At 40.2% G+C, this 26020-nt stretch overlaps 2 protein-coding genes across 2 annotated transcripts; both read left to right on the forward strand.

Moving 5' to 3' along the window:
* The first annotated feature begins 452 nt into the window (after window positions 1-452).
* Window positions 453-24769, forward strand: LOC140613431 (olfactory receptor 9G1-like). The gene is made up of 4 exons (XM_072791958.1): window positions 453-627; window positions 3797-3888; window positions 18652-18938; window positions 23829-24769. The coding sequence occupies exon 4, from the start codon at window positions 23847-23849 to the stop codon at window positions 24762-24764; it is 918 nt and encodes a 305-aa protein (XP_072648059.1). The 5' UTR covers window positions 453-627; window positions 3797-3888; window positions 18652-18938; window positions 23829-23846; the 3' UTR covers window positions 24765-24769.
* Window positions 6123-7055, forward strand: LOC140613430 (olfactory receptor 2G3-like). Its single transcript, XM_072791957.1, has one exon. It carries the CDS (start codon window positions 6123-6125, stop codon window positions 7053-7055), a length of 933 nt encoding a protein of 310 aa, XP_072648058.1.
* Window positions 24770-26020: the final 1251 nt, after the last annotated feature.

Below are 26020 nucleotides of genomic sequence, written 5' to 3' on the forward strand. Positions count from 1 at the left end.
GTCAAGTTATTGAGCCAGCCACCCAGGCACCTGATATTTTTATGTCCATTTTAAAGATAAATAAGCTGAGGTGCAGGAAAATGAAGTGGTATGTTTGAGGTCACATCTAGGAAGTTCCCATGCTGGCTCTACTGTGCCCTTATAAATAGTTTGTGTATTGTTACTATGCAATAGGAGATGCTTCCAGAGTTTGCTATGATCTGGGAGAAAGGAATGTAGGGTTCAAAATTTGCTATGTGCATAGTTGAGAGCATACTAGCATCATTATCATCTCTAAGTTCCAATAGATTCCAGGGAAATGACTCTGCGTTTGGTCTCTGAACTCTGCTTCTTAGGTTTTTCTCTTCTTGTGATGAATACACTCATATTCATGATTACCAGTATTAGGCAATTCTGAAGGATGAGGACACCCAGGTCACTTGGAAGGGTCACTTTAACCATGGTACAAGGTCATATGCAGGGGAGGAAGAAGAGGGAGTGCAACCAACAAATGCCTCAACCAGGAATCCCTCAGAACAAATAATTAAGTTTTAATTACTGATCTGGGACATTATCCCTCAAGAATCTACAAAGTTCAGCCGAAGCTCCTAAAGTGAGAAAACTCAGATGACTTAGGGATTGCACTGTGTATGTATTCATTATCTTTATTTTTTGTCTATAAAAGGGCTGAGTTGGATCATAGTACTATCTCATTTGTGGTTATAATAAAAAGAGATTTATTTTTATCTCCATGGAATTAGATTTTTTGCTCATGGATATTACGTCTGCTGCCTTTTATGGGTTTTTGTGTACATGAGTATGTGGTGAGGACAGGTATTATTTCCATACATTGCTTTCACTTTAGGGTATGTTTTATCTGCTGTGCTTATGATTGCAATTGTCTACTGAGATGTAAAAGAAATAGTAAAATAAAACTACCAGTTATTTAAATAAAATAATTTAGAATTAAGTAGACTAAAGTCCAGTCATGGTTCTGTTAAATACTCTGAGAAAGCTGTATAGCTTCTCTGATCTTTAAAATATATTTTGGAGTTGTAAAAATGTTATTTATTATTAGCAAAGGATCTAAAAAAGTCATATAATAGAGAATTTTAATATATAGCAGTTAGTGTTTTTGTTTTTGTTTTTGTTTTTTTTGTTTTTTGTGGATTTTTTTCTTTCTGATAGAGAAAGCTTATTTTGCCGCTGGGGTGGAGGGGTTTTCTGATTGCCTGTGCTGAATATACCAATTTGTTAACCTGTGTTATGATATTTGCCATCATGGCATTCTTACCCATGTGTGGAGTTGGCCTCCTCTCAGAGCATGGCCTCCCAGGAGCCCCTGCTTTCATATTTTCCTCCTTCTCTTCCATGCTGCATCAAAAGTAAATCCCCCTGTTTGTTTAAAAGGCTTTGTGAAACTAATTCACAGTAAGTGGTAAATTATCAACTATAGTGCAATTTGTAAACACTGCAAGTTCTGCTTTTATAAAAAAAACAATCACTCCTTTTCTAGGATAATTTTCAAAAGTTAGTAATGGATTCATAGGAAAAATATTTAAAGTCTTCCTGGTAGCTTTTCCTAATGTTTTTCCTTAACGAGGTAGGAAACAGGATTAGGATGCTATCTTTAGTCTTCTTAATTTTTAAGATTCTTAGTCCTTAAATTAATTTTTAACAATAAATCTTGTTAATTGATGAACTGATAATGAATGAAAAGACATCACAAATTATGGCATTATGACACACACGTAGGGATTGTATGAGTTTGTGTAGGCTCTAAATGTTTCTACAGTGATATTGTAAGTAACTTCCAATATAATTATGTCTTTCTGCTCTCAGACTACAAGTATATTTAGAGCAAACTGAATAAACCGTAGGTTATATAACATTGTGAGCTATAATTTCCTAAGTTCTCACTCTGCCAAAACTGCTACATGGACTTTCTGATGTAACCAATTAAATAATCTTTAATCTTAGGTACTAATATAGTTCCCACTTAATCTAGGCGATAAAGAGTCTTGGAAAAGTTTAGAAACTTACCCAACTGACCCAGCAGAGAGCTGGTGGAGATATAATTCATATTCAGGTTGATTTTTATGCCTACATGAGGGTGCCTTGCAAACTTTCCTGGAAAAAGGAGGTATTACCAAAGACCAGAAATATCGTTGCTATATATCAAATCTATTTACCAAACTTAATAAACAATTTAACTACAAGTTGGAGAAAACAGCGTATTCAGTTGTTTATAAATTATCTAGATTACAAAGATTAAAGGTTTAGCTTTTTAACATCCTGAATTTATGAAGGAACATTAGAACTCTTTAGTTTTGTATAAAATATATATTAGATTGTTTCCTGTGACTTGCAGACAGAAAAAAGAGTCATTTTTCTGTGAATACATAAGATGCCTGATATACTGTGTCTATATGATGCCAGAGTAACCTGAGCTTGTGTAAAATTTGTTAGCACACGTAGTACCTTCTTGGCATGAAGTGACATTAATCATTTCCCCTCTTCCCTGCCACCCACCTCCCCGCCAATACTGAATTAGATGACTTTTTGAGCCATAGACAGTGCTCTTTAGAAAAAGAAGCAATTAGAGAGTAAATGATTTTGCAGGACCATATTCTTTGACTGAAATTATGGCTACCATGAGGTTGAAATTATTTTTAATCTGAGTTTAAAACTTCAGAAAAATAGGACATAGAATCAGCTTATCTGAGTTTTTATCAATGTTTAACAGTGCTTATTATGTTCTAAGGAATGGGACAACATAAATAAACATGAAAGGATCCTTAGAAAGCCAAAGTCAATTGGAGAGATAGACTCATAACTTTTCATTCACACACACACACACACACACACACACACACACACACATATATAAGTACAGTAATCGAGTATGTTCAAAGGATGGAAATGATTCAGCAGAAGGGATTCTGATTAATTCTGTCTGGATGAATTAGATTAGGGAGAGCTTCCAAGAGGATGCTTGTATGCTTACATTAAACAATTCGAACATTTAAATAATCAAATATGAGTTTTCCAGGCAGACAGGTTGGAAGAGGCATATGGCAATGGTAGCTTTTGCCTTGTGAGGTAAGATGGAGAGTGTGCAGCTAACTAGGTGTTGGTTGCTTGATTGAAATGGCTGTATAGAATTTACAGGTAATTATAAACCATTAAGGGCTTTTTCAACTTGCATTTAATTTGGTGAATTTGCTTCCTATTTTGGGAGATACATTTATCTACAAAAGTGTCTTTATTCCTCTTATCCTTATAATGGATTTACAACTCTGTGTTCTGATAGGAACAGAAACAAATTTGTAACCTGGAAACTGACAACAGAATGGGTTCTAACTCACTTTCAGCAGCAGCAGCCATCAAGTTACTAAAAATGTTCTTTGAGGCAACCTTTTTATTTACAGGAACTAAGGGAATATCCTCCTTTATTGAGGCTTCGAAATATAGAGAATGTTTAAATGTTGAATCAATATATTTACGTTCCTTTATGTGAACACAATTCTACACATACATTCATGCCTAGAAGACCAAGACTATTGCATTTGTGGTTTTATTACTGTAGAAATAGCTATATACACACACATTTTGCAGGTGCTTGCATATAGATTCAGTAATTCAGTGATTTAGGACAAGTTGTTTACTGTCTCAAAGACTTAGTCTCCCTGGCCTATAGGGGAGTGGGTGGGGAATGCCAATAATTTATGATCTGTTCACTTCATATCACATGGATCATAATGATAATAGTTAACATATATTGAGCCTTTACTGTATATGTCTGACTCTGTTTTAGGTACTTTTCGTGCATTATCTCATTTATCCTGTGTATCACTTCTGATGAAGCCACTCTGCCTGCCCTGTATAGATGAGGATGGTTGGGCACAGGTTGGTGTTGTGAATTGTGCAAAGTATGCCCTGCTGGCACATAGTGGAACCAGACATGTCCTCTTGCTCTCCGGTGGTGGATTCTGTGTATTTCACTACCAATGATGTGATCTCCTGATTATATGCCACCTTGTCAACTGAAAAACTCATTGTGGATATCATTTATTGTCATTATAATCACTGCTAAAATCACCAAAACATTTCTTATTTGCAGCAGAACTTGGTTAGTGCTGTTTGAAGGGCTTGACGGGAGCTCTATATCCTGTTCACTCCCTTTCCTGATGCTCCTAGAGAAAATAGGGCTGTGACCTAACCTCTCCCCTCTCTTTCCAGACCCATCACTTCTTTATCCCTGGACTGTAGATTGTCAATAATTTAATTGTATCATTTCACTGCATTATTAGATTTGAAAAACCCTGATTAAATCAAAATATAAGATAACACCTTATTTTTTAAAAATAATTTATTTATTTATTTATTTAAGAGTTGGGGTGGGAAGGGGCAGGGGAAGAAGGAGAAGCAGACTCCCCACTGAGTAGGGAGTCCCACAAGAGGCTCCATCCCACAGCCCTGGGATCATGACCTGAGCCAAAGGCGGATACTTCACTAACTAAGTCACCCAGGTACCCCATAGGAAAGCCCTCTAAAAGATATTATATGCAAATTGATGTTATTTGAGAAAGAATGTGTTACATAAAGTAGTCTTTTTCATGACCTGCAACTATTTGGTTCTTAAATGTCTTCCTGATAACATCCCCCATGCTGTCAAGGGATGGAACTGTTACCTTCATCACAACTTTCCACTGGATTATAAGCTCTGAGACTATTGAAAATGCCTGTTGTGTTTACTAGTATATACCCAGCATCTGGTACATACTAGATTATCATAAAGAGATTTTTGTAAAAAAGAATAAAAAAGAAAGTAGACAAAAAATAAAAAAGGATGAACAAATGGGCAAATGAATGACTGGCAGCTTCCTCTGGCTGCTGTAATGGTGCCTACCTCTAGGACTCTTCCTTACCCCACATCAGTCTTCAGTCACTGCTTTTAATCTGCTCATGGCTGCAAGTCAGTTAACTGAACATGCTAACTCGGTGCATAAATAAATTTATTATAGTAAGTAGGCACAGGGTGGGGGCTAAGGAGTTCTCGATGAATAGACCTGGTAACTTTAACTTGTCTGGATTCTTTTTATTAATATTTCTCTGAAATAGTTTTTATTAGAGAAGCAAATTCTAGATAAATGTAGCCTCACTGTCCATTAATAGAACTATTAATAATAGATGTTTTATATGCATTATTTCCTCCATGTAGACAGTCCTAAATTCTTTATATACATTATTTATTTAATCTGCAAAAAAATTATTCCTAATAATCAAACAATTATTCCCATTTTATGTATGATGAAACTCTCCAAGACCCCACGGTATGGAAATGGTGAAGCTGGTGGAACTGGCCATTAGTGTGACCTGCGACTGGTTTTGTTGGTGGTGTATGCAGTCTTTGTTCTTTAGGGTATCAGGATGTCCAAGCATGGGAAGATTGCATCAGAGTGATAGAAAACAAGCACAGGCTGCTGTTCCTACCTTTATTCTTAGGTTAGCACGTGAAGTAATGCCTTTCATTATTTTTTAATTAATTTCTACATCATGCTGCTCAGTTCTTAGGTGTGGAGCAAAGATATAATCTGATCTTTTTAAAGAGATGAGCCATGAGTAGAGCTTTGAAGAATGAAGAATAAATAGGTTTTGGAAAGATTATGAATAGCCAAAAGAGCATACTCTTGGAGAAAAGTTAAGAATATCTGCTTAACTCAATTTGAATGTGAAATGCTTTTTTTTAAAAAGTTTTTATTTATTTATTCATCCGAGGTACCAAGAGAGAGGCAGAGACATAGGCACAGGGAGAAGCAGGCTCCTCTCAGGGAGCCCCATGAAGGATTCGATCCCAGAACCCCAGGATCACGCCCTGAGCCGAAGGCAGACACTCAACTGCTGAGCCAGCCAGGCATCCCTGAATGTGAAATTCTTAATCTCATTAAGAGATCTCCAAAAGTAGAAGAAAGGCTTTCCATTTGTAGTATACCTCAGATACTCAAGATGCAATTTCAGATCAAGATTTCTCTTTGCTTTCTTACTTATGTCTTGACTTTCTGACACTGTGCTTATAGATACAGGACATTTGATGTTTGTCTTCAGGTGGATGGTTCTGTGAGAAGGAGGTGGCCTGAAAAATGGATATGATAAAAACAAACTTCACTGTGACTGAGTTTGTGTTCTTGGGGCTGTCATCTCAGCCAAAGATGCAGCTCATTCTTTTTATTATGTTCTTGTTCTTCTATTTATTAACAGTTGTGGGGAATATTATAATTATCACTATTATCCAGATAGAACCTCGTCTCCAAACCCCCATGTACTTCTTCCTTACTAATTTATCCTTTCTGGACATCTGCTACACATCCACCAATGTCCCACAAATGCTGTCCAACATGATGGGAAAAAAGACCATCCCCTTCTCTAGCTGTGCTACTCAGATGTACTTCTCCCTCTCCTTTGGAATGATTGAATGTGTTCTCCTTGGGGTCATGGCTTATGACAGATATGTAGCCATTTGTCATCCTCTCCATTATACTGTCATTATGAACCAAAGCATCTGTGTCCAATTGGCAGCCATTTCTTGGTCCAGTAGCTTCCTGAGTTCCATGGTTATCAATGTCCTCACCTTGAGTTTGCCCTACTGTGGGCCCAATGTCCTGAATCACTTTTTTTGTGAGGTTCCTTCTGTCTTGAGGTTAGCTTGCACTGACACCTCATTTACAGAGCTGGTTGTCTTTATCTTCAGTATCATCATTGTCTTCATCCCTTTTCTCCTCATTGTTGTTTCCTATGCCCGAATCCTTCTATCAGTTCTCAGGATACGGTCAGCCTCCGGGAGGCACAAAGCACTATCCACTTGTGCCTCCCATCTGACAGTGGTGGCCTTATTCTATGGAACTGCCATCTTTATGTACATGAGACCCCAGTCGAAGTCCTCCAGGGCTGGGGGCAAGATCATTGCAGTGTTCTACACTGTGATCACACCCATGCTCAACCCCTTGATCTACAGCCTAAGGAACCAGGATGTGAAAGGCGCTTTAAGGAGAGCTATTGCAAAACGGAGGACATGAGGGGTCTTAATGGGACCCTAAAGCTGTTAGTCTAAGATAATTGACTTCTGAATATTAAGTGAGACAATAAATAAGACCTTGGACAGTCAATGTTTCTCTTGCTATTCATAAGGACACATAAATCTAGCTGCAAACTCAGCAGGAAACATATCTGCCCCAAAGACAAATGACGGCTTTAGTGTGTCAAAACAATTCCCTTCATTGCATGACTATTTTCTTACTCCCTGAGATATCTTGGTTCTCTAAAATCATAGACTATCTGAAATTAATGCTTGAAATTATGACTAAGGCGAAATATCTTATTACTCTCTGGAGGATGTAAAGCATCTTCATATAGAGAAACATTCTGAATTTTTAACTCAAATAAAGAACTTCAGATAAAGGTTTCTGGATGTAACATTTCACATCTGTCTTAATTTTGTAGTTTACAAGGAAACAAGCTCTGCATCTATTTTGTGGTTGAGACCAATTTTGACCCCTTTGCAAATAGCCCTGCATTGTAACAAATCTATCAAAATATTACTTCATTTAATTTTCATACAGCAATCAGACCATACAGTTATCTCAGGAGTAAGGAGTAAAGAATTCTTACAATGCAAGTTAAAGACTTTGCACCCTTGTTCCATGACAATTTAAGAGAAATAAGACAAAATCAGAGCAGTTTAAGTGATAGAATTTAAATACAAAATTTAAGAATTTTTATTGAATTTCATGTTACTCTAGACTAAAAAAGAAAGAAAAACTAAAAATTTTCCTTTACATTCAAAATGTAACAGAACACCTCACATCTTTAGCGTGAAAATATTTATGACTTATTGATATACACAGGATCGGATCTATCTGGTTATGTCCTTGAAAATAGGGACAAATATGCTGAGTTAATTTTAAATATTTTCCTATGAAAATTAATTGGTTGAAATTATACCTTTCTATTGCCTCACCAGGATTTCTTAAGCATTTTTATCTACCTTTTGCCCACAGAAGCATTAGCATGAACACCCAGAGGTACCCATGAAATAATTTGGTACAATTAGACTCACCAAGCATCATCTCTCCAATCTATATTTCTTACATATGTCCCTCAAGGAAAAATCTGTCGTGTTTCTATAGATATGATTTTTGTAAATCACAGTGTAAGTACCAGATTTCCTCTTTTATTTTACAAGGGTGAACTTGCAAGGTCTTCCACATCCAAATGGTGACATTCTGAGCATCAAAGCAATATTATGATGATAAACAATAATAAATACAGTGAGCTGAAGCAATTTGAGAAATAAAAGTCTATGACTTCCCATTACTCAACAGAGGAAAAATTCTTATACATGATACACATAGGTGGCGATAAAACAAATTAAAAATATGGTAACATACATTTAACTTTGGTTTTAAAGTAGGGCAATGAAAATATCGTTTGTGTTGATACAACAGGAATATATAGTTGTTTCTGGTAAAAGTAGTAGTAAACTAACAAATGCCACAAGAAAGTGAAAGTAAAGCAAGTAGTCCCCCAAAAGTAGGAGCTCCACACAGAGCAAGAAAGACTAATCAGCATCAACAATAATAAGTATTAACATGTACTGCAAATCCAGGTATGTAAGAAGTACGAGTCGTAACACATAGCACCCCAGTAGAGACAGAGCACAACAGTGCAACTCCAAGATGTTTGAGTTACACGGTGCTCTAAAATGGAAAGCTATTCATGCTAATTCAGATTCTCATATTTTCTAAAAACTTTTTCTAAATAATAATGATAAAATTCATATAAAATATATTCTTTTTAAGTAGTGTGAACAGATCTAATCAGGTGTTTAATGTTGGTAATGAAACTAGAAAATCAGTCATTGCATAGGGAAACATCAGTTACAAAAGGCAAAACTGGTGTGATAATACCCTAATATCATAAATCATACCTTTTACTACAATAAAGATGTTCAAAGTACTTATCAAGAGCTATTATCTTAATCCTTTTAGAGAAGCAATCAAGTCCTATTTTCCAAATTATTATTATTATCTACCCAACATTTGGTTGGGCCAAGTATAGTCACATGAGTTTGTGTAGGGAAAAGTTATCTCAACTCCAAAGTCAAGTCTAAATAACATTACTAAGAAGAGAAGATCAAGTGAGCTAAGAATACTCTTAGAAGACATAAAAATAAATAAGTACATAACATGAATGTAATTAAAAATGTGTTTCTAATGTTTTAGAATATGTTAAGTGTAAGTTTGGCAGTACGGTCGTTAAGAACACTTGGGAATGCTTGCTTCACCTGCAGTTTATGGTTGGGAAGCATTCAAAAGAATCTCCCATATTAACTTATAATTAATTACACCACGGATTCCTAAGGGAATTTTATTACTCAAGTACCAAATGAAACCTGAAGCTTAAAGAAAGTAGTTTCTCAGTTGCATTATTTAGATATACAAGTTTTACCAAATTAAACACTTTTCAAAAGTCCACTTCCTACCTTGCTTCTTGTATTACTCTGGGTCATTCACTCTTTCTCAACACTCCAGTTGGATCAGAATGCCTGATAAGCTGTCCATAATTTCTTATTACAAGGTCTGATCTTTCATCATCTTGTTTTTATTTGATTGCAACACTTTTCATCTCAAAAAGGAAGCCAAGAGGATACTATGAAATGTGGTGCTCAATCCCTTGGGTTCCAAACAATTCTTTTTTTTTTTTTTTTTTTTTTCGATCCAAACACATGAGGGTTTATTTACAAGCTCGAGCTTGGGTCCTAGAATACCCAACACAACGGAGCAGGGACTTGGACCCCGAGGTGGGTTTCAGACTAGTTTTAAGGGCTGCTCTAGGGGACCTCCAGAAAGGGTGGAGCAATTCCTCAAGTTCTGCTTACATTTTGATATGGGGCCTTCAAGGGCATTGAGCTCTGTTCTTATTCTAATAGGGGCTTCCTGTCACTGGCTTGGGCTCTGTTTTTATTTGAATATGGGGCTTTCTAGGACGTTAAGCTGTAAGCTGTTTTCTTCCTTTTTTTCTTTTTTTAATTTATTTTTTATTGGTGTTCAATTTACTAACATACAGAATAACCCCCAGTGCCCCTCACCCATTCACTCCCACCCCCCGCCCTCCTCCCCTTCTACCACCCCTAGTTCATTTCCCAGAGTTAGCAGTCTTTACGTTCTGTCTCCCTTTCTGATATTGTGGGAAATACCAGAAAGGGAGCTGTTTTCTTCCTGTAACTAAAGTAAGGTAAAGTTCAGCTCTTATTCACAGGGGCCTGGGATGGCTGTACTTGTGATAACACTGAAGTTAAGGTGGAATGGCCTTAATTTTCTCGGCCTCCACATTTCCCCCTCTCAGAGGAACCTAAGGAAGGACCCAATCATGGGTCCAGGTTGCTCTCAGAGTGAGCCAGGAGGAATGATTAAACCAGGATTCAAAACAACCTTGTTGCTGTTCTCGTTCCCATTTACATTTCAGTGAAGAAGCAACATCCTACTATTCACTTGTCGTGTTTTACTACAGAGACTGAGAAAACTAAATATTCCACTGCCCAGCTCCTTTGCAGCTAAGAATGGCCATATGACACAGATCCGGTCAAAGATACAAATAAAAGTCTGTTCAAATGTTGCTGAAGTTAAGGCAGCACATAACCCTCCTCCCACCCTTTGTTGTAAGAAGACTAAGTCTAATCTCCTTCTATTTTGAAAGACAACCTCAGACTAGGGGGTCTTGGAGGTGGGAAATAAGTGAGAACGGTGCAGTCCTAGCTTTAGGGGATTGTCCTTGTCCGGTTGGCTTTTCCATTCTGGAGCAAAGTCCTTGAGAACGGCGTGTGGGTCAGCTGGCCGGACGTGGGTGTAGTGGACCCAGGGAGTAATCCCGTGGACCTTGAGAGCGGTGGGAGTGGTCAGGATCATGATGTAAGGTCCCTTCCAGCGAGGTTGAAGTGTCCGGTGTTGGTATCTCCACACGTACACCCAGGCACCCGGCCGATATCGATGGGGATCCGGGGGTGGCCCAGTCTCATAGAGGGCCCTCAGCTAGGCCACACCTGCTCATGGGTTTGTTGTAACATTTGGAGGGAGAAAAGAAGTTGGTGATCATCAAATTCAGCAAGCACCTCAGGTTTTAAATTTTAAATTGGGGATAATAGGTGAAGGAAGACCGAACATGATCTCGTAGGGAATCAGTCCCATCTTATATGGGGAGTTCCTCACCCTATATAGGGCGAAGGGGAGGAGAGTCACCCAGTCCCCACCAGTCTCCAGGGCTAATTTAGTTAAGGTCTCCTTTAATGTTCTGTTCATCCTCTCTACCTGTCTTGAGCTTTGGGGCCTATACACACAATGTAATTTCCAATCTGCCCCAAGTACTAGTGCCACTCCCTGTGTTACCTTAGAGATGAATCCTGGGCCATTGTCTGACCCAATTTTAACAGGAAAACCATACCTCGGTAAGATGTCTTCTAGCAGTTTCTTGGTCACAGTCTGTGCTGTTTTATGTTTGGTGAGAAATGCCTCTGTCCATCCAAAAAAGTATCTACAAACCTGTATCCGTATTTTCCAGGTTTTACCTCAGTGAAGTCCACTTCCCAGTAGGCTCCTGGGTGGTGCCCCCGGAGCCGGGTGCCCGGGTTAGATCCATGGGCGGTGGCATTAGTTAACTGGCTTGGGTGGCAGCTCGCCACAATCTGCTCGATCTTTGCTCGAGAGTCTTTAATAGTGATATTTGCATGTCATATGAGGTCTTCCATCTTCCTTGTTCCCATGTGAGTGCTCCGATGTATTCTGGTTAGGACTCTCCGTCCTAGTTCCTCTGGCAGGATGATGCTGGAGTCTGCAGCCCTCCACCAGCCACGCAAGCACAGGTCATAGGCAAGCGTTTGATCCAGGGGAAATCAGCACCAATATAGTTGGGGGTGTCGGGCAGGGTCGGTGCCCCCAGATCGGGTCTCTGTTTCCATGGTTACAGGAAACCCCCCAGGCATCCGATTCCATCTCAGAGGAAACTGCTGCCTTCGGAGTACCAGGTGACGTCCGCATTCGGCAGCGGCTGGTCCTGGAGATCAGCCCTGATTCCATGCACCTGTGCCAAAATTTCTTGACAGTCATGCAGAGGGGCGTCCCAGTCTGGGTTAGGGAGACGAGAGGCATGGGGTATTGGCAGACCCTGACAGGGTCGGCACCTGGTTTTAGTTATGGCCGGTTGGTGCCAGGCCAGCCCAATTCCCCCAGGTTCTGCCCATGCTTGGGGAAATTCCTGCAGCCAACAGTCAATGTCAGTCACTGGGGCTGAGGGCGTTTGGTGGAGACAATATTTGTCTTCTGAACTCAGGACAAGCACCTGAATCGGGTGCCCCTCTTTGTTTAGGATTTTTGCCCCTTTGGGGTGGAAGCGAATTTGTGCCCCAATCTTGGTGAGCAAATCCCGACCTAACAATGGGTATTCTAATAGGGACACTCAGGGATGACCATGAAGGAGTGGGATACCTGGCCCATGATGAGATCCACAGTTCTTTGGGTAGTCCATGAGTACTGTTTGGTGCCCGTGGCCCCTTGCATAAAGTCTTGCTTGCCAATTTCCCTTGGGGTTGTAATAAAACCGAATGTTGTGCTCCAGTGTCCACTAGGAATTCAACAGGTTGCCCCTCCACTCTAATTGTTACCCTGGGCTCGGGGAGGGGTGCCAAACCCCAACTCCCCTAATCATCCAGGTCCTCCATTTCCAAGATCTTGGCAGGGGCCTTAGATCTTTTGTTAGGGCAGCTTTTTACCCAGTGGCCCTCTTCTTTGCAATAAGCGCATTGGTTTTTGTTCAGCTTAGGGCTCTCCCGATGGGGACCAGGGCCATCCTCCTTACCTGTCCCTGAAGCCAGCTTCTTGAGGTGCTTCCATCTTTCCTGTGGGTCATTCATGGTTGTGGCCAGCAGGATCTTGGCCAGGTTTCAGGTCTGCCGGTCACTTAGTTTGGTTTATTGTTCTTCCGGACTTTATTATTATAGACTTGTTCTGCCACTATCACTAAGTCCTGCAAACTCTTCTCTCCCAGTCTCTCTACTCTTTGCAATTTCTTTTTAATGTCTGGCTCGGCCTGGTTAACAAAAGCCATGAAAACTGTGGCTTTTGTTTCCGGGGCTTCTGGGTTCATAGGGGTGTACTGCCTAAAAGCCTCTAAGATTCTCTCTAAGAAGGCTGCTGGACTCTCATCCTTACCCTGTCTCACGTCATAGACCTTGGCCAGATTGGTAGGCTTGCGCTCGGCAGCCTTGAGACCTGCCATTAGAGTCTGGCGGTGGACCCGAAGCCTCTCCTTACCTTCCACAGAGTTGTAGTCCCAGGTGGGGCGGGATAAAGGGAAGGCAGCATTTATGAGGTCTGGGTTTTGAGTTGGCTGTCTGTCCTCTCCCAGGACAGACTTCCGGGCTTCCACCTGAATCCGTTCTCTCTCCTTGGTGGTGAAGAGAACCTGCAAGAGCTGTTGGCAGTCATCCCAAGTAGGCTGGTGGGTAAAGAGAACAGTATCTAAAAGCCCGATTAGATCTCTCGGATTATCAGAGAACTTTGCATTTTGGGTTTTCCAATTATATAAATCACTGGTGGAGAATGGCCAATATAACATTAGCTCTTTGCCAGTCTCGTCAGGGGGCCCCATGGCGTGGAGAGGAAGGGCAGTGGAGTCAGCCGGCCTGCATTCAGAGGTGGGGCAGACCGGTGGGTCGACCGCGTGTCCCCGCTACTGGACCGCGCACAGGGAGTCCCTCATCAGGGAGGGGTGGCACCCCTTCTGCAGCCCCCGGTGCCTCCAATGGAGGGGCGGAAGGGGGAGGGGGTGCCCAGTAGGGCAGCAGGAGAATCAGGTCCTCTGGGGAGGAATCCTGGAAGACCCGATATAGGGGCGCTTGGAGCATAGAGTCTGTCTCCTTCTCAGCTTTCCGCAGGGCTAGAATCTCGGTGGGTCCTGCTTTTGGGGGGTAAAAATGGTTTTAGCCAAGGAGGGGGATTCTTGATCATATCCTGCCAGATCAGGATGTAGGGCACCTGGTCAGAGTGGTTGTCCAGATTGTCCCTGAAGATCACGGCCTTAACCTGTAAGATAATAGGTAGGTGAAAAGTTCCTTCTCGGGGCCATCCCACATCAAAGGTTGGCCATTCTGATATGCAATAAATTTGGAATCTCTCTCTCTCCGTATGTCTATGCTCAGAATACAAGCTCTTTCCCTAACATCCAAGAAGTAGGAGAGCATAAGAGACAGGGGAGTGGTTTCTGTCTCCCCCATTATGTCCCCAATCTACACCAAGACACAGACAGTAAAAATGATTAACAAGGACCCAACAACACAGACAAATGCACAAACAGTTAACAAGGACATAGTAACACAGACCAACGTTCCAATGTGACCGCAGAGACAAAACAGAAAGTAACCCGAAGGGCTGGCAGCTGGTCCTCCTTACAGATGAGGACCCCTGTCCTCCTTACAGACGAGGACTCCTGTCCTTCTACAGATGAGGACCTCCATTCCCCCTTACAGATGAGGACCCCGTCCTCCAGGTGAGGGCAAGGGACATCTCCTCAAGACCCCGGGTCAACGGCCCACCAGCACGTCCACCTAAGCCAATGTCAACCCAATTACAGATTGGAATTCCTACAGGTAAAAGTACAGTTTAGAGCTCTCAGAAAATATGCGCACAAAAGGTGGAAAAAGTTGAGTGCACTCACCACACGTGAAACCCTCCGGATGGGGTCCTGGGGGTTTCTTGGATCCCGGACGAGCCCCCAAATGTTGTGCCCAAGATCGCGAATCCGGGAAACCACCAAGGAGTTGACACTGATGCAAACACACAAGGGTTTATTTACAAGCTCGAGCTTGGGTCCAAGTATACCCGACACAGCGGAGCAGGGACTTGGACCCAAACAATTCTTCTTGATCTCAATCTGGACCACTAACTAATTTTTCCCAGGTGATTGAGATCAATCACCCTGCCCAGTGGAGAGACACCTCTTAGATCAATGCATGAGGAGGCCTACATGGCTAGAGTACAGTCCCTGATTCCAAATAATCAGAGCATGGAGGGTGTCCTTTAGGACATTCTACCCTTGTGCACATAGACTCCAAACATACTGAGGATATGGTTATGGGTAGGGAAAATAAATTTGAGTGGACCATTTCATGTAATAGTAAAAGAGGCCACAGTAGTGAGAGTCCTACAAGAGGAAGACACTAAGGTGGACCTAAAACTGCAAGGATTTCGTTATGGGAAACAGTTGTGTCTGTGTAAGAGAAAAGAGAGAGGCAGCCAGAAGAACAACAAATGCCACTACACCATAGGCAAGTATAGGCACACGTGAAGAAGAGAGGGGAGGAAGATGGGCAAAAGCATCCTAGACCATTGTCCAGTTTATGGTAAGCTCAGCAAGGTAGGTACTTGAGCCAAAATTAGCCATCAAGCCAGTGCCTCAGAGGGATAGTCCTGCATTGCTATCCTTGCTGAGTTCAGTCACTAGGTAGCAGCAGTCTCTGGGCAGCATGACATTGATACAAATGTGGAAATGTGTTTCAAAGCTCAGCAGCTAAGACTTGTGCACAATTATACTCGCTGTACCTGGAGCTTTGAAGGGCTCACATTCCTGGCCACCACAGGTACCATGCCAGCCTTATCCTCTCAGTTCATAGACATGTACTTTCTTCATAAGGGAATACGGAGCCATAGATTGGCTGCCAATTAAAGCATGCAGCATACTTAGGGGATATCTCAACAAGCACGACTGAGCTTTCAGATACCGTTCCCCGATCTGACCAGGATAATCAGTTCTGAATGATAAGACAAAAAGTAAAACCAATTATTTCTGTGGATTGGAAGAGATTTGTACTACTCTTTGCTATCTAATGTATTTCTCAGTAGAGACAATGTTTGATGGGATACCACGTTCGCAAAAAAAGGCATTATGTAAGTCTACATCTGTAGGTGCCAGCAGGAAAACAACTGGTAGGAAAGTGGGAAATGTAACTCAAATAAATCTCCTAAAATGTGATTATTGTGGAAAGAAAGTCATTAGCTCTGTAATCTTGAATTAGTAAGAAGTTGTGCAATCTAATCACCCTGCTAGCCAAGGGGTTCACCAATCCTCCCAGAAAATGATGGCATATCAGGGGCACAGTTGTGACCTCTGTTGTTGGCATTTGGGATACCTAACAGTGGAAGAAGTGAAATTAGGCTTGGTGAAGAAAACCATGAGGTTGAGCCCATTCCAGCTGCAATAGCCGTTTGTACAAGGGCATGTTGAGCATAAACAGGAGAAAGAGGCTGTGTGTGTGGAGAAAGAGACCGACTGACATTCACAGAGCATGTCACTTCAACTACCTGATTAGTGACAACCTCCCAGTATATGCATGTGTGGAAAGAATCGGGCACATATGGGTGAACACAAATGATTTAGGATATCTTCTAAACAAAGTATATGACTCTGCACATACGATAAAATATACTCGTCCCTCAGCCTCCTCCACAGTGACCTTAAAACACTTTGTTTGTTCCTCAAAATGTACAACTGCTTCATACCAGTGTATGTCTGTTGAACAGCATGGATTTTGAGGATACAATACTGTTTCCAACACAAACTGACCCACTCAATTTTATTCCTCAAGATAGAAGTTATTATTCCTGAATCCTTTCTTTAATATATCTGTAAAATGTGTTCTCTTGTGATCTGCAACCTTGCAGATCCTCAGTCACTTTACCCCCAAAGAAAGGAGTTAAAGGTGATAAATTGGGATCCACACCCTCATATCTTCCACATCTTTGATAGAAACACTAATCTTCACCCTTCCTCTCAGGTTGAGGTTTTGTTTTTTGTTTTGTTTTACTGTCTGAGCAGAGCAATTTTAACATCTACTTGAACCTTGAACTTTGAAACTAATAACTCTAATTTCAAGCGTCACAGATGGAACTAAACTGAGGATTCCATTTCACTTTGTATATCTTTCTATATACCTATAACAATATTATTTCTGGGTCTGGGTAAATAATGAACCACTATATCCTGGTCCCATTAGACCTATTGAAAGATGCACTCAGGCCAAAGTTATCTTTTACATTGTTTCCATTACCCTCATTGGCAATATATACCTCTAGTGTTTTCCATCTCTGTAAATTAGAGTCAGTTCAGGACAGTGACTAATAACCACAGAAGATCTGGGCACTTCTGCTTGCCTAATGGGATTACCCTCATGAAGGGTAGCCAGCCATCCCCAAAAAGGCTTCAGGGAAGATGTACAATGTATATCCAGGCTAAGTTTCAGGATCCCTCTTCAAAGGGACCTTGCCTCACCATAAGTTTACGTGTAATAAAGTTTAGTGTACTACACCGTAAGTGTAGTAACTCTAGAACAAATACTTCTGAAAGCTCTAACTTTCTCTATTTTTGAAGGTGCATGAAGACATAGAGGTCATTGAAAAATGGCTATAAACAGGCTTAGGTCAGAAAATTAAATAAAATGTAGTACTTACCTACTAGAACATCCTGAGCTCATTTATCCAAGTAAAAATGAAATTCTTTTCTTTAGAAGAAAAATATCACTTTGGTTGGTTTCCCAGTGACGTCACTCCTTAAGAAGTACCTAATCCAGGCAGCCCGGGTGGCTCAGCAGTTTAGCACTGCCTTTAGCCCAGGGCCTGATCCTGGGAACCCGGATCAAGTCCCACGTCGGGCTCCCTACATGGCGTCTGGATCTCCATCTGCCTGCATCTCTGCCTCCCTCTCTCCCTCTCTCTCTTTCTCTCTCTCTCTCTCTCTCTCACACACACACACACACACACACAAATAAACAAATAATTTTTTCTTTTAAAAAAAGCACTTAATCCATGAGATATTACAACTAGTTCCTGAACAAAACACTTGGTTACTACCCACCTATGGTCTACTGGGCAATTCCTTCCATCTTGTCTCTGAGAGTTACTCACTTCCATATGGCTTTCTAGCTGCCTGGTTGTTTAAGTCAATAGTCCAGGTGTAAAATGCACCAGAAGGGCAGCCTTGGTGGCTCAGTGGTTTGGGGCCACCTTCAGCCCATGGCGTGATCCTGGAGACTCAGGATCCAATCCCACCTCAGGCCCCTGCATGGCACTTGCTCCTCCTTCTGCCTGTGTCTCTGCCTCTCTCTCTCTCTCTTTCTCTCTCTCTGTCTCATAATAAATAAATAAAATCTTTAAAAAAATAAACTGATGCAGAAACCAAATCACCACATGATATTTATGGCATGCCTCTGTGCCACAAAAAACAATGTCTTGCTGTCTACCTGTCCTTCATTCCATGAAGCCACTGGTGATCGTTTAAGTAAGTTTGATGTTACTGGATGCAATACATTATCATTGTTCTATTTCCCACCATGACGGATTTATATATTTAACCTTAAAATATATGAAGAATCCAATCCCATCTGGATCATCTCCTGGCAATACATCTAGGATTGGTTTCTGATAACGATCAGATAGCCAATTAAACTGATTAATTTGAGGGGGTTTAAAAAAGGGTTATTACAAAGAATTGTGTGTGGTATAGAGGAGTCCTAAGGAATAGTGTAGTAACTCTAGAACAAATAGTTTCTGAGAGCTCTATCTATTTTTGAAGGTGAATGAAGACATAGAGATCATGAGAAATGGAGGAGAGCTTTGAAATGGGTCATCTGGAAGGAGCTATGACCTAGGTCCAAGGATGAAGCCAGTCAACTTTGCAAGAAAGGAAAATGGAGAAAACCACTCAGACCTCCATCTCTTCCCACCAATGACAAATACTGGCTAAACCCATTAAGGACACAGAGGCCAATGGAGCCCACTCATGTAGTTAATACAGCTGAGTATCATGGAGCACAGAGGAGGTTCAAAAGGTGAAGAATGGATTTTGAAGGCCAAAGAAAGGTATTCGACATTTAACACAAGTATCAGTGTTGTTGAACAGAAGTACTTTAATACGGAGATATATAAGAATATATATTTATATACTTGCACATAAATGCTTAGCTTAGCTTCTACACAAGTCAAGGGAAAAGAGAATACAAATTATGAATGACTATATTATCACCAGGAAATCAGAGTCTCAAAAAAACTCTCCATTATTAAACAATACATACAATTTTCTTTAATTGTCTGGTTAGGCATTTCCTAAGCTTATGAAATCCCGAGGGGTTGCAGGAATCTACCACTCTGGGGATCCAGAAGCTGCTATAAAGATATGTGATGGAAGCAGATTTGAATTCTGTTCAGGTGATGGCATTGCTGAGAACTTTAGGTAAGTTTTCTGATCCAGATATTAGAGGTAAATGGAAATTTTTACTTGTTCCTCACAACCAGGATGAAGGTCATGTACATGCTATGATATCTTAAGTGCTAAACAAAGGACTTCTTTTGAAATATCTTCACCACCCTCCTACTACAATTTCTGAAACTGTCAAGTTCACAAGGAGAAAGAGCACATCTTACTCTTAGATTCCAAAAAAGGCAGTTAATATCACAGAAAAAGACAAGGGAGAAAAAAACAACTAGGTACACAGACAATCAAGCAATACAGGAACCATTTATAAGAAAAATAGGGTTCTTAAAATCTAGAGAGCATCTGGGCAACAGGATGAAGTAACTGAGATTACCAGAGATTATTAAAGGCCAAAGACATCCCAAAAAGCTAAAATCCCTTTCAGTTTGATACACCGTAAGAGAGTATCATATCATATGGTCCCTGGGTAGCAAACAGGGCCAGACTACCCCAGCCAGATTAAACAAACAGAAGTCAATTCTTTAAGCCACTCTCTATCCAAGGAAACATATGCCCTACTTGTTTCTGTGCCTGCATAGCATTCAAAGTAGATCTGTTCATAGCTCATCTCGTTAAAGGTAAAACCTTAGGCAACTCCTCTTTAACTCCTCCAGGCTTTACAACATTGTAATGGCAGGCAGACTTCTGTGATAAAGAATAAGAATAATATAACTGAGGGGCGCCCTTGTGGCTCAGTCAGTTAAACACCCAACTGGATCTCCACTCAGGTCTTGATCTCAAAGCTGGGAGTTCAAGCCCCATGTTAGGCCTCACACTGGGGATGAAGTCTACTTAAAAGAAAAAAAAAAAGAATATGAATGATACTTCTTTCAGCATTTGTCAGACTTGATCTATGGATAATCTGTATACAAGCCCTTGGGCTGCTTTACTGAAAATAGGTTCCTAGGCCCTATTCACAGCCTGCTAAACTAGAAATTCTGGAGCGTGGCCACATGACTCTTACAGGCACAGAATGTGAGAAGCACCTGAGTGTTTACAATGTGCCAGGCCACTATGCCCACTCCTTACTCGAGTTATCTTCTTTACAAAAGCCTACAGAGATACGTTATCCCTGCCTGACACATGAAGAAATTAAGGCATTACGCTGTTGACTAGTGATGGCCAACCTGAATCCTTGCTAATCTCCTGAAAGTCAAATGCTTTTTCCATGATATCCTAGGTATCTCTGGTTAGGAGCAGTCAGCTCTGATTTTAGAGTCATGCTCCCAATGCATCACGACATCTGAGGATGGAAAAATCTGTTGTTGACGTGAAAAAAAGAATCTTCACAGACTCCATATAGGCTAAGAAATATTGGGTAAGCCTTTTGCATAGGCAGATTCCTTTTTATTGGATGAGCTTCTTCCTATTTCTAATAGGCTTCTTCCTATTTCTGTGTGCAAAGTCAAGGCAAGGATTACTAGTGACAGAAAATGCAAGCGGGATTGTGCTGTTTGTTTAAGAGTAAAATGACAATATTAGAAGCCACCCAGAAAATCGATTCTATTGCTTTGTTTCTTTTCCAAATAGGGATGCTCATTGCTTCATTCATATAGTCATTCAATATTTATCATGTGTCTACTATATGCCAGATATTATTCTAGGCACTAAGCATATAATAATGAATGAAACAGACAAAACTTCCTGCTCTCGTGGAATTTACATCCTAGTGGGCTCCTATCTCCCCTTGGCCCCAGTGACCCTGTAGGCCCATGAAAAGTAGAAGTTTCCACTCAAAGATATTCTTCAGGTATTTTTCTATTTCTTCACATAATTCCCAGAAGAACCTTATCATAAGTCCAAAGTAAAATACAAAGCTGTGGAGTGGAGTTTATTCACAGACTGATAACATCCTTCAAGGAACATTTTTAAATGTGTCCTTGAATTTTTGCCTGCCACATGGATCAAGGGCCCATTTCATAAGCAATACACAAGGATGAAAAGGTTTTACACCTGGGGGCTACTCTCATCCAAAGAAAAAATGCCCCACCCTGCACAGCCAGTGTCTTAATGGACATTTGTGCATTGAAAAAGATCTTTGTAGTTGTGTGAGTTTGGAGTCTACTCTGCTTTACAAATAAACACTACATTTTGCAAGATTTTACTATAAATCAACTCACGTAGGAATTCAAAATGGAAGGAAGAGACTCATTTATTTTTTTTGCAACTTTATCAAGAATTATTCACCTTGTCGGAAAAATCCTATCACCGATGGAAATGCCACTCCTGATATTGGAATCACTAATACATTTGTGATGACTCTACATATATGTATAATCATTTGACCAAATGTTGCAGGATTTACATATGAAAATTCATGTTATTTTAGAATACATCCTGTAATTATTACCATGGAAAGTTACATTATGAGCTACTTTTCTTTTTTTTATCATCTTTGCAATTAGAATTAGATGTTTTACATATATATATAAACATGTTTGTAAGTAGGTTGTATTCACCATAAAACCATTTCAGCTTGATAAAGGAAGTATCTTAAATGTTTGTTATAAAGTGGAAATTTTGAATGTGATAAAATTGAGGACTAAACAATATCCAGTTGGGATAAGTGTCTTTTTAAAGATTGTATATGACCAGCTATAACCTGAAGAATAATATTAAGTCCCAGGCTTTAGACCCAAAAGATTTACAATGACATCACATATTTTGTTACTTGACATAACCAGATGGATTAATTTTTTGGTCTCCACTCTGAAGTTTCTCTGATTCTCAATTTATTTCTCTCCCTGAGAATTTGATATATGTGCTAGAGGCTTCTTCACAATAAGTGAGGGGAGAGGTTGTTTGGTGATTGTGGAGTGAAACTGTATTGGAGACATACAATTTTACCTTAGGGTTTGGAGCTTGGCTTGAGAATTAAATTGGCAGGAGACAGATTGACAGGAGAAAAGCACACAAATGTATGTAACATAAATGTTACATGGGATAAAACCTTCACAAGGAAATGAAGACCCCAAAATGTGACAAAAACCTAAATGTTCTTTTGCAAGGTTGAACAAAGAGGGGCAACTTTGGAAGACTTACTAAAATATGGGGAGGCTAAAGGAAGAGAATTATTTTAAAGAGAAGAGCCAAAAGCAATTTCAAACCTTACTCCAAGGGACAGTAATTCAGACATTGAGGTATTAGCATAAAGATGGACATAATGATCAGTGGAATAGAATGGAGAACCCTGAAATAAATCCTTACACTTATGGTTTGGGTAGGTAGGATAATGTTTACCAAAAATGCCTAAGTTCTAACCCCTGAAATCCATGAATATGTTAGAATACAAAGGAAATGGAAGTTAAAGTTGCCAATTACCTGACTTTAAAATAGATTGTCCTGGATGGCTCAGTCAGTAGAACATGCAATAAAATCCTTTTATGATCCACATCTTAGGGATAAATGAACACTTACAGCTTATTATAAATTAATTAATTTAAAAAATGGATTGTCTTGGATTACCACCTAGGCTGAATATAATGACAAGAGTCCTTAAAAGTGAAAAGAGATAAAAAAGACTTAAGAGTCAAAAAAAGGTGTGGCCATAGAGATACAATGATGCTGACTTTGAAGATGGAGAAGACGGACCATGAACCAAAGAATGTGGGCAACCTGTAGAAGCTGGAAGAGGCAAGGAAATGAATCCTCCCTAGAGCCTCCAGAAAGGAACACAGTCCTGTCAACTTTTTTTTTAAGATTTTGTTTATTTATTCATGAGAGACACAGGGAGAGAGAGACAGAGACACAGGCAGAGGGAGAAGCAGGATACTCGCAGGAAGCCTGATGAAGGACACAGTCCCAGAACCCTTGCGACCTGAGCTGAAGAAAGATGCTCAAGCACTGAGCCCCAGGAGTCTTTCTCAGTGTCTAAGTTTAATTAGCCTTTCCCCTAGTACATTTTCACACAGTCATCCAGTTTCATTTTCTTAATATCTCTGACATTAACTGAAAATATTTCTACATGTATTTGTTTATTATGTAGTACACCTTCTAAATAAAGTCTCCATAGAATGGGGGTCAGCCCTCTGTCCTCACTGCTGTATCCCAAAGCCTAGAGGATACCTGGCACTCAATAAATAGTTTCATGGGATGCTTGGATGTCTCAGCAGTTGAGCATCTGCCTTTGACTCAGGGGGTGATGGCGGAGTCCTGTGGAGTCTCTGATCAGGCTTCTTGCAGGGAGCCTGCTTAACCCTCAGCTTATGTCTCTGCCTCTCTGGTCTCTCATGAATAAATAAATCTTTAAAATATATTTTTTCATAAAATATTGATAAACCCCAATAACATTAAAGCTTTCCTGTTTTAAATGCATTTCATTGAAATGAATATGTTGACACTCAGAAAGCTCCTTTCATCTGCCCTACTTAAGCAAAATTCCTGCTCTGATCTCCCTTGCCCTGACATCCATGGTCTTGACCACATGTCACAGGCCTAACACAGAGAATGTTCTGTAGTATTGGCTCAGGCAATTAAACTCTTCACTCTTTCACTTCTAGGTGAGATCTCTTTAAGCCATGGAGAGAGGCAATCATACAGTGACTGAGTTCATCCTGGTGGGCTTCACGACAGACCCAGTGATGCAGCTGGTCCTGTTTGTGGTATTCCTTGGCGTGTACTCTCTGACTGTGGTAGCAAATGCCACCCTCATAGTTTTGATCTGTAATGACTCCCGGCTGCACACACCCATGTATTTTTTCATTGGGAATCTATCTTTTCTGGATCTCTGGTATTCCTCTGTCTACACTCCGAAAATCCTCATGACCTGCATCTCTGAAGACAAAAGCATCTCCTTTGCTGGCTGTGTATGTCAGTTCTTCTTCTCTGCAGGGCTGGCATATACTGAGTGTTACCTGTTGGCTGCCATGGCTTATGACCGCTATATGGCCATCTCAAAGCCACTGCGCTATGCTCAGGCCATGTCTATAAAGCTGTGTGCATTTTTGGTAGCATCCTCATATCTTGGTGCTTTTATTAACTCTTCTATCATCACCAAAAGAACTTTTGCCTTAGACTTCTGTAGTGGCAATGTTATTGATGACTTTTTTTGTGATTTGCTGCCCCTGGTGAAGTTGGCTTGTGGCAGAAAAGATGGCTACCAGGCTATACTGTACTTCCTTCTGGCCTCCAATGTCATCACCCCTACAGTGCTCATCCTAGCCTCCTACCTGTTCATCATTGGCGCCATCTTGAGGATCCGCTCCACCCAGGGTCGCCTCAAAGCCTTCTCTACATGTTCCTCACACCTGGTCTCTGTCACCTTGTACTATGGCTCCATTCTCTACATCTACTCTCGTCCCCGATCTAGCTATTCTTTGGACACAGACAAAATAGTTTCCACATTTTATACTGTGGTGTTCCCCATGCTGAATCCTATGATCTATAGCCTGAGGAATAAGGATGTGAAAGAGGCTCTGAATAAACTCATTAAATAAATCAAGATTCTCTCCTTCTCAGGAGATGCAATGACAATTTTTGATCAGGTTACTTACTATATTTCAAGAAGAGCTGCCATTGTGTTCCATCATGATTAAGAATTCTTACAATGCAAGTTAAAGACTTTGCACCCTTGATCCATGACAATTTAAGAGAAATAAGACAAAATTAGAGCAGTTTAGGAGATAGAATTTAAATGCAAAATTTAAGAATTTTTATTGAATTTCATGTTATTCTAGACTAAAACTAAATGAAAAATTTTAAGTTCTCCTTTACATTCAAAATATAACAGAACACCTCAGTTTATCGTGAGAATATTTATGACTGATTGATATACACAGAATAGGATCTATCCGGTTATGTCCTGAAAATAGGAACAAATATGCTGAGTTAATTTTAAATATTTTCCTATGAAAGTTAATTGGTTGAAATTATCCCTTTCTATTGCCTCACCAGGATTTCTTAAGCATTTTTATCTACATTTTGCCCCCAGAAACATTAGCATGAACACCCAGAGGAACCCATGAAATAATTTGGTACAATTAGACTCACCAAGCATCATCTCTCCAATCTATATTTCTCACATATGTCCCTCAAGGAAAAATCTGTCGCGTTTCTATAGATATGATTTTTGTATATCACAGTGTAAGTACCAGAGTTCCTTTTTTATTTTACAAGAGTGAACTTGCAAGGTCTTCCACATCCAAATGGTGACATTCTGAGCATCAAAGCAATATTATGATGATAAAGAATGATAACTACAGTGAGCTAAAACAATTTGAGAAATAAAAGTCTATGACTTCCCATTACTCAACAGAGAAAAATTCTTATATGTTATACACACGTGATAAATTAAAAATATGGTAACGTACATTTAATTTTGGTTTTTAAAGGTACAACAATGAAGATATCATTTGCGTTGATACAACATGAATATGTTCTTGTTCTAGTGGAAAAATAAGTTGTAAACTAACAAACACCACAAGAAAGTGAAAGTAAAGCAAGTAGTCCCCCAAACAGTAGGAGCTCCACACAGAGCAAGAAAGACTAATCACCATCAGCAATAATACATATTAAAGTGTAAAGCAAATCCAAGGTATGTAATCAGTATGAGTCTTAACACATATACCCCAGTAGAGACAGAGCACAACAGTGTAACTCCTAGATGTTTGATTCATACAGTGCTCTAAACTGGAGAGCTATTCATGCTAATTCAGATTCTCATTTTCTAAAAACTTTTTCTAAATAATAAGAG

This window comes from Canis lupus, chromosome 21, assembly GCF_048164855.1.
Source record: "Canis lupus baileyi chromosome 21, mCanLup2.hap1, whole genome shotgun sequence".
Lineage (NCBI taxonomy): Eukaryota > Metazoa > Chordata > Mammalia > Carnivora > Canidae > Canis > Canis lupus.